This window comes from Ochotona curzoniae, unplaced genomic scaffold, assembly GCF_017591425.1.
Source record: "Ochotona curzoniae isolate NIBS_2020 unplaced genomic scaffold, NIBS_Ocur_1.0 contig_2723, whole genome shotgun sequence".
NCBI lineage: Eukaryota > Metazoa > Chordata > Mammalia > Lagomorpha > Ochotonidae > Ochotona > Ochotona curzoniae.
This window is the reverse complement of record NW_024465573.1, coordinates 17,681,624-17,698,222: the sequence shown is the minus strand read 5'-3', so window position 1 is coordinate 17,698,222 and position 16,599 is coordinate 17,681,624. Positions and strand designations below refer to the sequence as shown.

General features: G+C 39.7%; 1 protein-coding gene across 1 annotated transcript in view; it reads left to right on the top strand.

The window, feature by feature from the left end:
• ARHGAP20 (Rho GTPase activating protein 20) overlaps positions 1-12,340 on the top strand; it is a 98,400-nt gene extending 86,060 nt beyond the window's left edge. The window contains exons 11-15 of the mRNA XM_040976722.1: positions 897-1,058; positions 4,575-4,684; positions 6,634-6,823; positions 8,164-8,278; positions 10,482-12,340. Coding sequence (XP_040832656.1) covers positions 897-1,058; positions 4,575-4,684; positions 6,634-6,823; positions 8,164-8,278; positions 10,482-12,340 — 2,436 coding nt within the window. The remainder of the gene's footprint in view (positions 1-896; positions 1,059-4,574; positions 4,685-6,633; positions 6,824-8,163; positions 8,279-10,481) is intronic.
• The last annotated feature ends 4,259 nt before the right edge of the window (positions 12,341-16,599 follow it).

The window sequence follows — 16,599 nt, the reverse complement described above, 5'->3', positions numbered from 1 at the left end:
ATTGTTACATTAAACAATCACTGTTAGGCAACACTTGGTTGAGTAGCCTTCAAGCACTCTACTTAGATGAGTTTCAGTATATGCTGTCTTATTCATCCTTACGTGTGAGGCAGAAGTCCAGCCATTTTACTATCTATCCTTCACAATAAACAGAGAGGAGTTACTGTTCCTTATTGTAAAACTCTGTAAAAGGGCAAAAGGGTCTGTCATTGAGGTGTAGGGAGGTAAGCCACCCTCAATGACAGCATCTCCTGTGAGTACTGATAAGAATCCCAGCTACTCCAGCTTCCAATCCAGCTAGCCACTAATGCGCCTTTAAAAAGCAGCAGAAGATGGCCCGAGTGCTTGGTCCCTTGCCACAAACATAAGAGACCAGGAATAAACTCTTAACCTAGCTCCATCCATTGCAGTCATTTGCAGAGTAAACCAAGTAGATGGAAGATCTTTTTCTCTGTCTCTTTGTCCCTCTCTCTGTAACTCTCAGAACCTTATCCAAGGTTGCTAAGTAAGTGGTGTAACAGGTTTCAGATCCCACAGATTGTCCCTTAGACCATTTGCAAGCAAAGGATAAGCAAAATTCGGTAAATCCAGCTCTTAGCAATTTAAGAACATAGTACATCCTTACTAACTGTAGCTACCATATTCACCTAGACTTACTGCTCTTGCCTAACTGAAATCTTGTAGCCTTTGTCCAACATCTCACTGCCTTCCACCCATCTCACCTGGCAATGTTTACTCCAAGCGTCCAACTTTCTGGCTTCTGACCCGGCTGGGTCCTTCAGTGCTCTCCCTCTAGCACACTCTAGCCTGTGGAAGCCGAACAGAGCAAGTTATGCGAGTTTATCTCGAATGGGAGAAATTCCATTTTTCATTTTTTTTCCTTTGCATTCCCACAGGATATGCTTTTTTTCCTGAATCAGAAAGGACCCCTGACAAAAGGCATCTTCAGGCAGTCGGCCAATGTGAAATCCTGCAGAGAGCTAAAAGAGAAACTCAATTCTGGAGCCCAAGTACACTTAGACTGTGAATCTATTTTTGTGATAGCATCTGTCTTAAAGGTAGGAAGTGTTCTTTTTTTTACCCCCTAGTGTAGCTGTGAAACAAGGCAAATGATTTATTTGTGTTTCATTATGAATATTTTGTTTTCAAAGATTTAGAATTAAACATTAGAATTGTTTCACAGACTCAACATTGCATATTTTAACTTACTGCTAATATAATGTGAAGTGGGCTTCTTAAAATTTTTTCAGCCCACGATTTCTCATATTTGCTTTCTACTACTCCATTCACAAAAGTGAAATTCAATTAAAGATAAATCACACAGCATTTTTACCAACATCATGCTTACAATTTTGTCCTCCCACTTCTTTACCAATGAAGACAAAATGTTCAAAAGTGATTTTGTATTCAACTCTGGAAAATAAGTATGGAAGTTTATCATACTAGACAAACCATTTACTTTGCAACTGAAACAAACATTGCTGAGCTCAAAAAAAAATGCCAAACATGTACATTATGATTCCCCAGCATTCCTTTCCTTGTCCCCTAAATGCCTTCTAGTTTCAAAGTAGGAATCACTCCACTATCTGGACACTCTCACCTTAACCACACATAGCATTTTTATGATTTTTACCTTTCACCCATGTTTACTTAAGCCCCATTTATAGTTAGAGTGTTTCTATAATGTTTTCTTCTACACATGCTTAGAAGTGCCCTACATTTTTGGAAAACCTAGAGTCAAAAATCAACTTTAAGCAGAGGTTTTAATCCCAGCAACAGCTTCTTCAAACCTGCCTGAGGCTCCCAACTCCCAAAGAGCTGGAATGCACAGGAGCTAGGTATGGAGATAAGGGCCAACCTTTAGCCCAGGACATAAAACAAAAACAAATTTTAAAGAATTCATTTTTTAAAAATGAAAACATTGGTACCCAAAGATGCCCATATCCCTGATCCACCTGAATGAGCAGCTACTTACAGAACCTTACTTTATGAACAAACAGCTGCTTCTTGCTAAATGGATGATGTCTCCTTTTAAATCCTTTTGAAGGAAAATACCATTGCAGAGAAGCAGAAAGCTTGAGTAGGAATACCAAGCCTGTGCTGCCCAGGATTTATGTTTTCTCTTCAGCGATGGATTACAGTGTAGATATGTGCCATGTGCTTAGCAGGTGTAAATGGCACATACATACACATTTTTTATTAAATTCTCTCCCATTTTTTTAAGGCAAAGCCTGTGTTACAAAGAGTTCTGTTCTACGCTGTTGTTTTTTTTTTTTTTTACAGAATCATGCTCTAACTTTCATGTTAAACTTTGGAATTCCACTGCAAAATAGTATGGTTCTAAAAGACTTAAGATTGTAGAAATATTTCTGCAAAAAATAAGCAAAAAAAAAAAAAAAGACTGCACAAATACTGAAGGTTCTGCTTAAATGGGTTACCAAGTAACTGAAGTTTTATCATGTTTACTATTTACTCCTACTTTTTGCAAGTGATTTCAGGAAAGGAGATAATTTTGCCAAAGTTTTTGAGCTTTTGTTCTATTTTTATTAATACCTACTTTTCTTAAGACTATTTTGAAGTGCTATGTAAAGTTTTCATTTTCTTTTTCACATACACTGGTTTTGCTTGAACATAGCTTCCCAGACTAATTGGATGAAAATTGCTTCAGATGCTAGAATTCTGGTCACTCAAACCTGTGAGGAAAAGCTCCTACTTAATCCTGCAGAGTCTCATCCCGAGTTCATGTGTAAGGTCTGCTGCTGACCTGGGCTGGCATCTGGGAAGTGAGAAGACTGTCAGAGCTTCACATTAGTAATTTTAGTACAGCACCAGCTCTCACACTCTTCTCCACTACACTGGTGGCTGTATTTCATAACCGGTTATTCCAGCTGTGAGAGTTCAGTGAGATGTTACAAGTTATTATCTTTCAAGTGTAGTTTTAAAATTTAATGTTTTCCTTCAAGACAGATCATAAATGTTTTCCACTGAGAGTTTAAAAGAACTATTCTAACTACTCCCCTTTGAAATAACAGATTTTTGCCTCGTCCAAATCTGACTTTTAAAAGTGGGCACAGTAGCTAAAATTATTTGAAATGATGAAAATTCAATGGCTTTACCCAAAACACTTTCATCATTGTATCTCTGAAGTACAAATAGCCTGGTGCATTTCTGTAAGAAGACATGCTGGAACAGAGAAAAATCTTGAGTTAGTCCATCTTCCTCACTGTTAACTACTCCAAAAAAATATCTAGTGTAGTCCTAAATATGTAATGACAAACAGCATCCTTAATATTATCTTAGAATCTCAGTTACAGTTGACTGACCTTCCTTTGTCCCAAATGAATATTTGGCCATAAGACCAAGCGCAACACAATAAAGTCCTCTTCTGACTTAGGCCATTCTTAAAGTTGACCTGCCCAGAGACAAGAGTCTGTCCCCACCATCAAGTGAGGGAAATAGTGACAAACATATTCAGCTAACAGTGAAGCTAAGTTTTCAGTTTCTGCATTGGTAATGCAACTGTGATGTGTAAGTCACAAAACAAGCTGTGTGTTGCCTCTACAAAGCACAAAAATGGAATTCTCATTTTGGTTTTCCAACAAAACACATTGACCAATAACAGACTTCCATCTCTCCCCATGCTTTCAGTGGACAACCAGGGAACACTGCTAGATGAACCAGTCTTTTTCTGCTTAAAATGTACTGAAGGGGAGATAACATACACACGTTTGCCCTTCTTATTGCAGCTTCAAAATTCAGAGAGCCAGTCCAAATCAGTTCTCTAGGACCAGGGACCAAATTACCTTTTTAAAGATTTTTGTAAACCAAAGCAAGTGGCAAACCTCCTTGATCACATCTTGTTTATATCATAGTCTAGTTTCACCACAGCCAGCCGCACCAGTCTCTGTAAAGATCACCATGCGAGGATAATATGCTGTGGACCTGTTATATAGTGTGCCTCCGGCATGCAGGTGCTTTTTCAAACCCCCAGAAACCAAGCATCACCCAGAATGCTTTCTGCCCAGTGATGTAGGAAAGCCCTGCTAGGGGAATCACAGAATCCCTGAGAACCTCAGGATGCAGCTGTGCAATAATACCTCTGAAAAGGATGTGGTAATATAGCAGGGATACTGTTTGATTCACTTCTGTTATCAAACAGTTCTTTACATATAGCAATAAGTACATATATGTCATACCATTACCAGATTATGAATCTTGGGTATCTTGGTACGTTTCCTTGAAGTAGCTAATTAGGAGAAGAAATTATGTGTGATGATTTCCTGCCAGCCAGTGTCATGTTGCGCCGGTTTCCTAAAAACAAATATACAAGCAGGAGTTTTCACTTCAGTTTAGTTGTGCTTTTATTTTTCCTGCCATAACCCAGACTTGTTATCCTAGTGGGCTTTTTGTAAGAAAAAAACTCACAACCTGGTTTCTCTGTGTACAGGTCAGTGGGTAGTTAGTACCATATAGCTCAAAGAAGAGAAAATGAACTTTCCAATTGACTTCTTTTTTATTTCTCCAGTGTGTATTTAGCATGAAAATAACATGATTTTCTTTAACCATATTTTAAGGACTTCTTGCGAAATATTCCAGGAAGCATTTTTTCATCAGATCTGTATGATCAGTGGGTTTGTGTAATGGATCAAGGAAATGATGAAGAGAAAATAAATACAGTCCAAAGGTAAGCATTCTAATTTTGTCATGTTTTCAATATAATTTCATACTTACAAAGACAAAATTGTCAAGATAAGGCCAGCTATCAAAGCCATATCCATGATGAGCAATTTAAAAATATTTAGGCCAGTTACTTGGTAACATGGAATTTTTAAAGCATTGAACACCTTCTGGGTGTTAGGCTAATAGATTCTAGCTCCTCTCAGGTTCTAACACCCTATCCCAATGTGCATTTTATAGCCTTAATTTTGGTAGATATTTAACTAAACAGACAACTACTTCTATGATTCATTCAGCAACTGAAATCATACCAAGAAAATCACCTATTCCCTTCCGTTAGGGAAATCTAAGTCTGATATATTCCAGAGTACATAAATAATAGACTTGGGCGCATAGCAGGGAGGGACACATCGGGCTCGTTGAGAAGCGTCAAAGGTGCTAAGTCTCAGATCACAAGAATGCATTATCTTCACTCAGCACAGGAGAAACTGCTGGGACAATTCTCTATGATTATCTCCTACGCTGTAAGACAATAGGAAAGGGGACCTATTCAAAAGAAAAGTAAAAAGTTGTACTTCCACTTCTATGAAAACTCATTAATGCAGTATCATGTGTGTACATGTGTTTGTTTCAGGTGGTTTTTTTCTTGGGCATCTTCAATAGATAAAGTACCTGTATGTTGATGACATATTTTATAGGTAGGAAAACATAGTAGAACCACTGAAGACACTGGAAATTAAAACTGACAAAATACCACCCCTATTTCAGTTATAGTTAGGTATGAGCCACACAGGGATAGCATTAACTTTTATACCTTATTGCTTGTTGCCCAAAAAATGTTATCTCTTATAAGTTGTTAGAACCTAAAACTGTTTTCTGAAGAAATTTGATTTATGACTCATGCAAATCGCAAATGCTAAAAGGAACTTTAGACACGAAATTGCCTTTCTTGATCAAGACAGAGCTACAGATGAATTAGTTATGCCTACCAGACAAAATCTCCCAGTCTACAGACATAAAATGCAGTATCCTCAGTGAACCGTAATTTACAACGTCTTGAGATCCTCTTAGAATCAGAGAACCTGAAAATACATGCTGGAAGGCTGATTTTCATCTGACTGTACCCAGTAAAATCTGGATCCCTTTTGAATGCCTTCATTATTAGTCTTAAAAAGCTGTCCACTCAGTGTCAGTCCAATGCACCAAAGAAAGACCTCTCTGTTATTTGTGTAACAAGAACCTCGTTAACTTATTTCCCCAGCCCGCTGTTACTGGGGGAAATAAAGCAACATTAATATGTACATATAAGTTTATATACTAATGAAAACAACTTCTGGAGAATAATTATTTGAAAATCTTGTCAATTTCCAATGAGTACAAAGGAAACTACAGTTCTAAATCTGACTTCTATTAAAAGTGGTAGAAATTAAACAGGTTTGAGGGGGGAAAAAAATGATCTTGAATCTAGTGTGGAGCAAAGCACAATTTCAGAATGGACTTGGAAGTCTTAACACTTCAGGCTGGGGTTATCACCAGGACAGAGCATTCCTCTATTGCTACTTGACAGTGAAAGAATTTTTTAACTGCTGTTTAATCTTATCAGAAAACTATTCCATAGGTTTTGAATCGTCATACTCTGAAATGTTCAAGAATTTGCCTAAGTGAAAACATATGGTAATAGTTTCAGAGATCCATCTCAGGCATGTGTTTTGGAAGAGGTTGTTCTGCTGCCTTTTGCGTTTTCATGGGATTTTAGTGACAGTCAACACAAAGGAGAAACAGCACTGAGGTTTTTCATCTTTCTGTCCAGGTGGTCCTGAAACTAAATATCTAAACTGTATTCTTGATTTTTGCCCTCTTGATTTGCATGGCTCTCCATGCATAGTGAGGGTTACCTGTCTTTACAAGTTTCTTCATGAAATATCTTGCTTAAAGACTGCATTTTTCTGTCTTTAGGCTATTAGACCAGCTTCCGAGAGCCAACGTTGTTCTCTTAAGGTATCTTTTTGGGGTATTGCACAATATTGAGCAACATTCCTCATCCAATCAGATGACTGCATTTAATTTAGCCGTGTGTATCGCTCCAAGCATTCTTTGGCCTCCCACTTCCTCCAGCCCAGAACTAGAAAATGAGTTTACAAAAAAGGTAATGAAGCTTTTCATTTTTATACCCTGGGGGACTGGGTTCCTAATATATAGAATTGCAGCTTCCAATTAATTCTGAAAGTTGATTTCTTAAAGAACTTAAACACACTGCCTAGTAAATCAGAATTTACCAGCTGTAGAGTGTCTTTTCCTGTTGGACTACACGGAGGTGATTAAGCAGAAAAGTGACAGCAATTGAATTGCTACACTTGTTCCCTTTGAGGAAGCCGAACAAAACATAAGTGCTATAAAACAAAATATAAGTAGTTGAAATGATTAGAAATGACTTTGGAGTTGAATGAACCTAGGTTCAGTTCTCAGCTCCACCACTTGTCAAGGGTGACAAAGTTACTGATTCACGTTGTCACCTTAAAAAAAAAAAAAGGACAAGGTGATAATACAGAAGTTACTGGAAATTATGCAATACATGGGTTAGAAAGGTGGCTCCCTTTGCTTCCCACATTCCATCTATGTCTTTGCTTCAACTGCTGGGACAAGGAAACTAGACAATTTCCAGTTCAACTCATTGCAGGCCAAAAGCTCCTAGCAAACCCCTCACCCTTCCACTGAACAACAAAGCAGTGTTTGGAGGAACCTCTCTGTTCTTTCTAGCTTAGGCTCTATCTTCTACATAAATTCATAGAAGAATCCTTTTTTCCAAACTTAAAACAAGATACCCTTGATGCAACAGGTGCTTTTTCCCAGTATTTAGTGAGACCTTATACATTTCACTATCATGGGTCTGGCAGTAAAGTGTATAGGCTTAAGTCTCTGCTTGCAATGCCCACATTCCTTAGGAGCACTAGTTTGAGGCCTGACTGCTCTACTTTGGATCTAGCTCCTTACTATTACACCCGGAAAAGCCGTGGAAAATGATCCAAGTAGTTGAGCTCCTACCACTTACTTGGGAAATCTGAAGGAGGTTCCTGGCTCCAGCCTGGCTTAACCCCTTACCTTGTAGCCCTTTAGAAAGTGGGCCGTTGGATGGCAGATGGATTTCTCAAATAATATACAATAAGTCATCAAAACTTAAAGTGTTTCTAAATCCCCAGACACCCAACGGAGAATATTTGAGACTGTTATCATTTTAAGGATATAAAATACCATAATATATTATTTTGAGCCCTGGCTCAATGCTATGTGTACTCCATTGATTAATATTCATTTCTTTGTCAATATTATTGTTAAATGTACCATAATTGCTTAAAAGCATACAAAATAGTTTCCCCAAACTGTATAAAAATTTCTCAAGGTAATTCCACACTTGTTAAAATCATGATTCATATATGAAAAGTGATTTCCAAACAAAGTTACCAATTTCACTTTTGTCCTTTGTTGTAGGTTTCCCTGCTTATACAGTTTCTGATCGAAAATTGCTGTAGAATATTTGGAGAAGAAATCTCTTCCCTCTTGGGAGAAGTTTCAGTGAGATGTGACACTAGAGAGAACACCTCAGGTACTGTGACTAATAGGATTGGTCTTATAAGGAATAAAAAACATGTCCATGCAGATGCTGGAGACAGCGGCTGCCCCGGAGCCCACACGACTGAGGTGAAGAAAGCTCTGAGCCTATCGGTCAGGCTAACAGTGTGGCAGAGTTAAGAAATACACAAGATGTCACTAGCGAAAGTATGTAATAGTGTGAATGCTTTGAATAATATTCTAAAGAATGTCTTATATATAAAAAAAAAAAAAAACAAGCCAGCAGAGCCAGACCAAAACCAGGCACTCCAATACGGTGTCTTAATTGCTTCGCCCAACACCATGCCACATGTGTAGTTTTTGCACAGATCAGCTGTCTTGTAGCCTGCTTTCTTTAGCTCACAAGACCACCTGTCCATTTCATCAGCTGCCCACTATTGAGCATTGCCTGGGTGAGCCAGAAAGGCTTTTTACTAACTATGACTCAAATAAGCATCTCTTCAAGGCCCAAACATAGTATCTGGTTATTTAGGACCTTTTTGGTATGGTCACTTTTGGAAGAAACAACCCAACAGTTGTTCAGAAGAATGTGTACCTTTTGAGATTTCTTTGTTATCTTGTAGCTACAAGCATGTTGTTCTGTACTACTACTTAAGAGATGAATAATCAGCAAACACATAATTTTGAGCTTGATTACTTGATTACTATGGTGACTGTCAAATCTCTTCACATTACATTCTTTCCTTATAATTAAGGCCAAAGCTATTGTTACTTGAAATAGTTGTTTAAAATTTTTCTCTAACAGTTAATAAAATGATTTAATAATGACAGTGAGAGTTGGCATTATCTGGATAATCCATTAAAATTTGTGAAATTTCTCTAAATCTATCCTCTCTTCTACATGTATTGGTCGACATTCGGCTGTGAAGTACAGCTTTTCCTTGTTTGTTGAGGATGTGTGGCTACCAGACATAGTACCAGAAAAAGGCAGGCTGTAGAGCTTAATCATTTGCTATTAACTACCCCTTTAAATAGTCGGTAGCTGATTTAATCCAAGTAAAAATTGTCACACTAAAAAACAATTTTGTGAGGAAATGAATTACTAGGTAACTTCAGAAAATTCATGGAAATTGAACTTTAAAATATGTGCTTCTGTGCTGACCATTGAGGTGCAGATGTCAGCCACCACCTAAGATACTCACACCCTAAATTTGATTGCCTGGTTCGAGTCCCAGCTAATTTGGCACTTCTGGTCCAGCTTCCTGCATATTTGTCTTAAGAGACAGTGGATGTTAGCCTAAGTGTTTGGCTTTCTGCCATCCATGTGGAAGATCTAGATGGAGTTCCTAGCTGTCTGACTTGCATCTGGCTACTGCAGGCATTTGAGGGGGGTGAACCAGTAAACAGAAACACTCTCCCTCTGCCTTTCCACAAGAAAGTTTTACAAGTATACATTTCTTATTAACTTTGTAAATAGAGATGCCCACACATATACAGGAAAGTTCATGGAAAATGAAATTAAAAGATTATTTCTTTGGGTACAAAAATACTTGAGATACAGGTATATAAGGATTCTCAAAAAAAACATGATAGATTTCATAAAAATGTTTTGCATCGAAATAAAAGATCAGTTTGATTCCCTTGTTTAATAGATCTACCACAATTGAAACTGGAGCAGGAGCCCCGAGACACTAGATGCAAGCCTGCTTTTTTTCCTTTCCTTTCTTTCAATAGTCCCTGAAACCATCACAATTCCAGTGTGCTTTCCAACAATCCAAAGAGAAACAGCATCATCTGGGTAGGGATACGGTGGGAATGTTGAATTCGAAGACACAGAATCCTTCCACAATATTATTTCCTTTATCAATTACTAGTTATGTCATCTTGGGCCAATTATTCTATCCCACCGTCTTCATCTATGAAATGTGGAGCGTAATAACACCTAACTTTTATGGTTCTTATAAAGTAGTAATTAAAGAAATTTGCCAAAGATAGACTGAAAGGGTTCGTAAATGATTACTACAAGATATTAAGTTCATTGCGTGTAACCACCAGCAACCCGTTAGGAAGCAGAGTCCTATTCAAAACCTGGCATTACTGCTTCATATTTTTCAAAATCATGTGATATGTTCATTGTTTTGAGGAAATCTTACATCCTATTTTTTTAGCAGCATAAAAGAACAAGATTATATTTTTGACTACTAGAAATATTAAACTTGTTTTTTTTTTTTGGACAGATATCTCTTGCTTCCAGCTCAATGACTCCTCCTATGACAGCTTAGAAAATGAGTTAAATGAGGATGTTGATGCCCCGTGCAGTGACTTGGTAAAGAAACTCGGCCAGGGCAGCAGAAGCATGGATTCTGTCTTAACCCTCAGTGACTATGACCTTGACCAGCCTGAGATGGAAGGCCTCTTAACCCTGAGTGACTTCGACTTAGAGCATTCTAAAGATGAAGATGTACAAATGAAACTCCCTGTCGAATCCAAGCTGGTGAACATTCCAGTTGTATACACGAAGATTCCACTACGTGGCCATGCCAGGGCGCCATCTGGCACAGGTACACCCAGCTCCCTGTCCACACCTGTGACAGGAGCTCCAAAAATCCTGAGACGACACCGGCGTTGTTCGGAGCCCAGCATCGACTACCTAGATTCCAAGCTTTCCTATCTCAGGGAATTCTATCAGAAAAAGTTACGGAAATCCAGCTGTGATGCCATTCTCTCCCAAAAGGATGAGGACTGTCTGAGGCACAATCAATCCCTCCAGGAAGGAGCCAAGATGTATTTTAAACAGAGTTCCGTCACAGGTAGTGACAGCAACAAAAAGAATGCCACTAATCAAAACACAAAGAAGAAAAGCTCATCTGGCCATGAAGGCAGTCACACAAAACTTTTCCCCAAGTCCAAGCCAATGGCCATTTCTGTGGCATCATGCAGCCATTTGTCCTCACACGATCATCCCAGCAACCAGCCCTTGGACGCAGACCTATCGGGGTATTCCCCACCTCACACAGCAGATGCCCTAAAGAGTTGCAGGACACACCGGCGCTGCTCAGAGCCCAACATCGACGACCAGAACTGCAAACTCACCTATCTCAGGGAGATTTATTCAAAGAAACAACATAAAACCAGCTGCAATGTTGGCCTCTTGCACAGAGAAGAAGATTATCTGAAACGGCATAAGTCTTTGCAAATGGAAGGGCAAAAACTTATTAATCAGAGTTTGGTCATGGGGATTGAGGTGGGCAAGAGCAGTGCAGCAAGCCAAAACCCAGAGAAGGTTCTACCCCCAAGGCTAAATCTCTGCCCCAGGACTAGCTATTCCAGCCTGTCCTCCCCAGGCACGTCCCCATCTGGCTCATCAGTGAGCTCCCAAGACAGCGCTTTTTCTCAGATTTCTGAACACTCTGTGTTTACACCCACTGAAACTTCCTCCCCAATAGATTGCACTTTTCAGTCTCAGAGGAAACAGGAAGACTTTTCTACTGACTTCAGTAGTTCCAACTTCATTTCTGGGATGCCCAGTTCCTCATCAGGACAGGCCGCCAGCCGCTTGCCCTATACAAAGAAGGACACGGTGGAGTGGCATTCACAGATGCACTCAGTAACTCTTCACCCCAGCACATGGCTGAGAAATGGTGTGGCGAGCCTGAAAAACTGGTCCCTCAAAAAGAAAGCAAAGGCAGCCAAACCAGAGGAGAAGAAACTCACTTGTGTGAAAGCATCCTCAGAGCCACCTCCACCTGCTTCTGGTATCTCAGAAGCTAACTCTCAGCCAGAGAGAGGTGTGACCCTAAGGGCAGCTGAAGGACTCGCAGCTGCACGGACAGCCCAGTGGTGTAGTTCTTACCCCTGCCAGGACTCAGAAAAATACTGTAGTTCATTCAGCCTGGTGGAAAGCAGACTCAAGCTTTGTCTAAAGTCCGACGAGGGAGGAGAGGATCTTGGCCAGTGCTCTCCTGGTCCTCAGCCCTGGGACAGAGCCTCATCCAGCACTGAGACTGTTACTGATACAGCCAGCCCAGAGTCAGGACTTCCAGTGGTTTGTGATGATGGGGACAGATACGTAATCAAAGACATGGAACCACAGTAACAATTGATGTCTACAAGACCACGAACTGGACTAATATCACAGTAATTACCGAGACCCCCTTTATACCGGAGATACTTGGAATAGGTAGCATATGGATCAGCCATTAAAGATACTTAGGTGATAAAATCTTTTTCCAAGTAGTCTCAACAAAGAGAAATATTCTGTGGTCCCAAGTGTTTGGGAGGCTGTTCCTCATTCACATGTGAGATTGGCCCTGTCATGTTTTCACAGATACTAGCATAATAGCTAGAGCAAGCTCTCTCTACAGGAAGCATGGCTTATGTGAACCGTCCTGGATTAGTGTCTTGAGAAAGCCAGGTTATCATAAATGAAGAATAGGGATCAGGGGAGAGATGGAAAAGGTACGGAGAAACCATTCACATTCCATGGAATGTTTACAGTAAGTAGGCAGGGGGGAAATGCCACTCATCAAAGCAAGAGAAGAAGCATATGTGGTAATGAAGGAAATCATGTATAAGCTTTCCCTGAGTCCAAGCCTGTGGCGTCTTAGTCACGTGTCCCTACCAGTTTATCCCAGGAACCAGTCCATAGAAGCAACTATACTAGAGAAAAGACTAATGTATCAAAAGCCATAGTCACCTTGCTGTCCTTGTTTTTTGTTGTTGGTTATGTGTGTGTTGCTTCGTTTTTCCATTAAGTGCTGATTGGGTTTTTCCTGCAGCTCAAGGACACAGCTGTGAGGAGAAAAACAGAGAGGTGGTTCCTTCACTTCAGTACCCTTTCCAAAGATGCCTGAGTTAGGAGCATTTGCCATTTCCCCAGGAGGAAAAGATGGCAAGAGCAGTGCTTTCTCAGCTACACGACCATTGCTCCCAACCGGCTCCAAGCACGGCTCCCTCGAGCTGAATTGTTTCCTGCAGCCCTGCCTCTTCCCGATTGAAGTCAGCCAGGAAAATTACTCATAAGCCATTCTTGACTTGGATTTTTGTAGTATGGCCATTGAGAAAAATTTAGAAATTGGCAGATTATAATGAGTCACAGGATAGAATATGCAACCAAGTGCCTGCCAGGCCTTCGCAGTCTTTGGATTTTCTTACTAACAGAAGATTTTTCCATATTTTTCCATGAATCATGATTGTATTGATGGCTCTAGAGAATTTTTTACATTTGTGTTTGCACTTGTTTTTTACACCCATGGATCTTTTGTCTTAAAAGCGTATGCCAGTAAATCTCTCATGGGAATAATCAGTTTGAAGGGGGCAGCACTGAAGACAGCTGTGTATCAGAGTCCAGCCTATTTTTTCCTCTTTAGTCCATCATCATCAAGGAAACATTTTCTCTCACAAACTAATCCCTAATTTTTACTTTCTTATAAATCATCAGAAATGTGTGACATCACCTGCCCTGCCTCGGCCCATTTTCATTGTGGGGAAAAAATAAATATCAGCTATAGGTGTTACCTACCTCTTGCGGAACCTGGCCCTGTTTGCCCTAGTAGTTATAATTAACTTTCAGAACTCTGTGTATAAGCAGCTCCTTTCATGACACTAGCCAGCTCAGTCACAGATGTGAAGTAGATTTCATCTTCTAAGCAGCCACTCCACAGTGAGGCTCCTGAGTGTCCAGGCACATGGTGAAATGACACCGAAAGAAGGCAGGGACTCCCCTTCCCCTTAGGCATACTACTGTCGGAACTGCAAGATGTGAATGAAATTCTTAATGCTTGGATCGTCTTTTTCTAGAAGAAATGACTTCTCTTACCAGAATAATCGGTTTAGCCCCTTTCCTTTCCTGTTGGCCAATACAGAATTCACCCAATCTGAAGTACAGAATGCTTGCCACAGTCCTTTCATGATCATTCCTATTCTGTGTCCCTTTAGATGTTCCTATAATAATTAATGTGAATAGTTTGTTAATATTGCTGTAAAGTATATTGTATGATTCAAAGACAGAATCTACATGCCATTTTATTATACTCCATCAATCTATAATATATTAGACTGATGCTTTATCTAAAATGCTTTGAGTTTGTATAATATATCTTGACAAATTTTATTATCATATGTTATGTAATAAATGTGTATTTTTGTACTTGCAGAAACTGCTGCTAACTTTTAAAGTGGTTTGGTTTTCAAGGCACTGATATTGGATACATATGAAGTCCATGCTATCTGTTAAATAAAATGCAGCATTAACAATCCTGCCAGTGCAGTATTGCCCTTTGGAAAGTAATTTTAGACAATGAGCCCCGTCTCTGCTCAACACTGGACATGTCATACAGTAATTAATATTTGAACAGGAACTTCGAACTTTCAGCCATAAACCACACTCTAAGAAACAGATGTGGCTGGCTTTATTCAGGGGTGGGTAGGATAGGGAGAGATTACCTAAACTTGTTGCCAAAAAAGAAATCCTGTTTTAAGCACAAAATCTTCATTTTCTTGGGCACTAGGTTTTCACTACACTTCTGGAATGAGACAAAGTCTATGTTCTAACACCAAAATATCATTGGTTCACTCTGACTGCTGAGATCTTATCCTAGTCTGTACCTTTCTCACCTTGAACACCCATTTGTCCCCAAGCCTGTGACATCAGTGTTTCTAGTTCGCGCCAACACACTCTCACTGACTCCTCATGCCGACTGCATCTTTGCCTTCTCAAAGTTCACTGGGGATTTCCCTCTGTGAATTTCACCATCAGCTCAAAGTCCAGAAAAATGATTTGCTCTTACTAATCAGTGAAGACAACAACTCCAGAACTCTTATTTCCTTACATTGGGAAATGTACACATACGTGGACGTGAATTTCTCTAAATTTTACAAAAAATTTATAATTTTGATTGTAATAAAGTTAACCTATTAAAAACATTAAAGAAATTATCTCCTTTATGTTTTTCTAACTTCTCATGACATGACATGGAACACAAAGAATCTACTTTGTCTTTGAACCCATAGCAGAGGTATTTATGGGGATTTTTTTTCTGTTGAAAAAAAAGTTCTTAGAGCATTACATACCTTGCTGTTAAAACCAAGATCTGGCAGGGAAGCAGGAATTTAAATTTGATATCCTCCTAAACTCTCCATTTCAAGGCTAAGAAAAATTACCAAGGTAGACTTAGTAAGTATTTTGTTCCCTGAAAAACAAAGTTGGATAAAATGTTCACTTTAATATCTACTCTACCCATAAAGATTTCCCATAAGCTAAATGTCCTGCTGAAAGCGACAGTACTCAAGCTGTGTGCTGGCCTCTCTGTGTCAGGCCCCTGCCCTGGGCCTGCACCACCTCCAGGTTGCATCCAGAGGTTATTGGATTGTTCAGGGTTTCTTTCCTCATACGATGAGCTCCTAAAGCCTCAGTTCTGTGTAATATCAATTGTTACAGGAGAACTGACAAAAGGGTCAAGGTGAAAGGCAGAAAATTCTGCTTTGAAAACTCAAAGATGTACAAAAGATGAGATTAGATAAAGATTCTTTAAATATGCTGTGATGCTGCAGACAAACTTTTTATTTTTATTATAAAGACAGATTAATGGGATAGAAGAGAGACAAAGATCTTCCATCTGCTGGTTCACCCCTCCCAAATGATCACAACAGCAAGAGTTAAGCTGAGCTGATCCAAAGCCAGGAGCTTCTGGATCGCCCATGTGGGTGCAGGGCCCCAAGGCTTTGGGTCATCCTCCACTGCTTTCCCAAGCCATCAGCAGGGAACTGGATGAGAAGTGGAGCAGCCAAGACATGAAGCAGTACACATAGGGGATCCTGGAGCTTGCAAGGGGAGAATTAGCCAATTGTGCCATCACACTGGGTCCAATATATATGCATTTTAGATCATTCTAGTTTAATTACATGTAGTAAGTAAGATGCAGGTTTCAGAGACATTAAAATTTCAATGCAGATTGCTTTAATTTTGATTTAATGTCATTATAGTAACTTGGAATTTAATTTAGAACTTTGAGATCAGCATTGTGGTAATATGGGTCAAGCCACTTCTTGGAACATTCATATCCTATAACAGAGTTGCAGTTCAAGTCTTGTCTACATGACTCTCAATCCAGCCTGGGTATCAGCTTCAGATGTCTCAGAGACTCGAGTCCCTGCCAGCCGCATGGGAGACCTGGATGGAGCTCCTGGCTCCAGTCAGAAGCAGCCCCAGCTGTTTATATGCAGGACCAACAGATGGAAGATCACTCCCGTGTGTGTATGCTTGTTGCGCGCTCTCCCATACTCACAGCAAATAATTAATATAAATTTCTGAAAAACATTGGAACTTTTTAGCCTCTTCATCTGCTAACAGGAGTG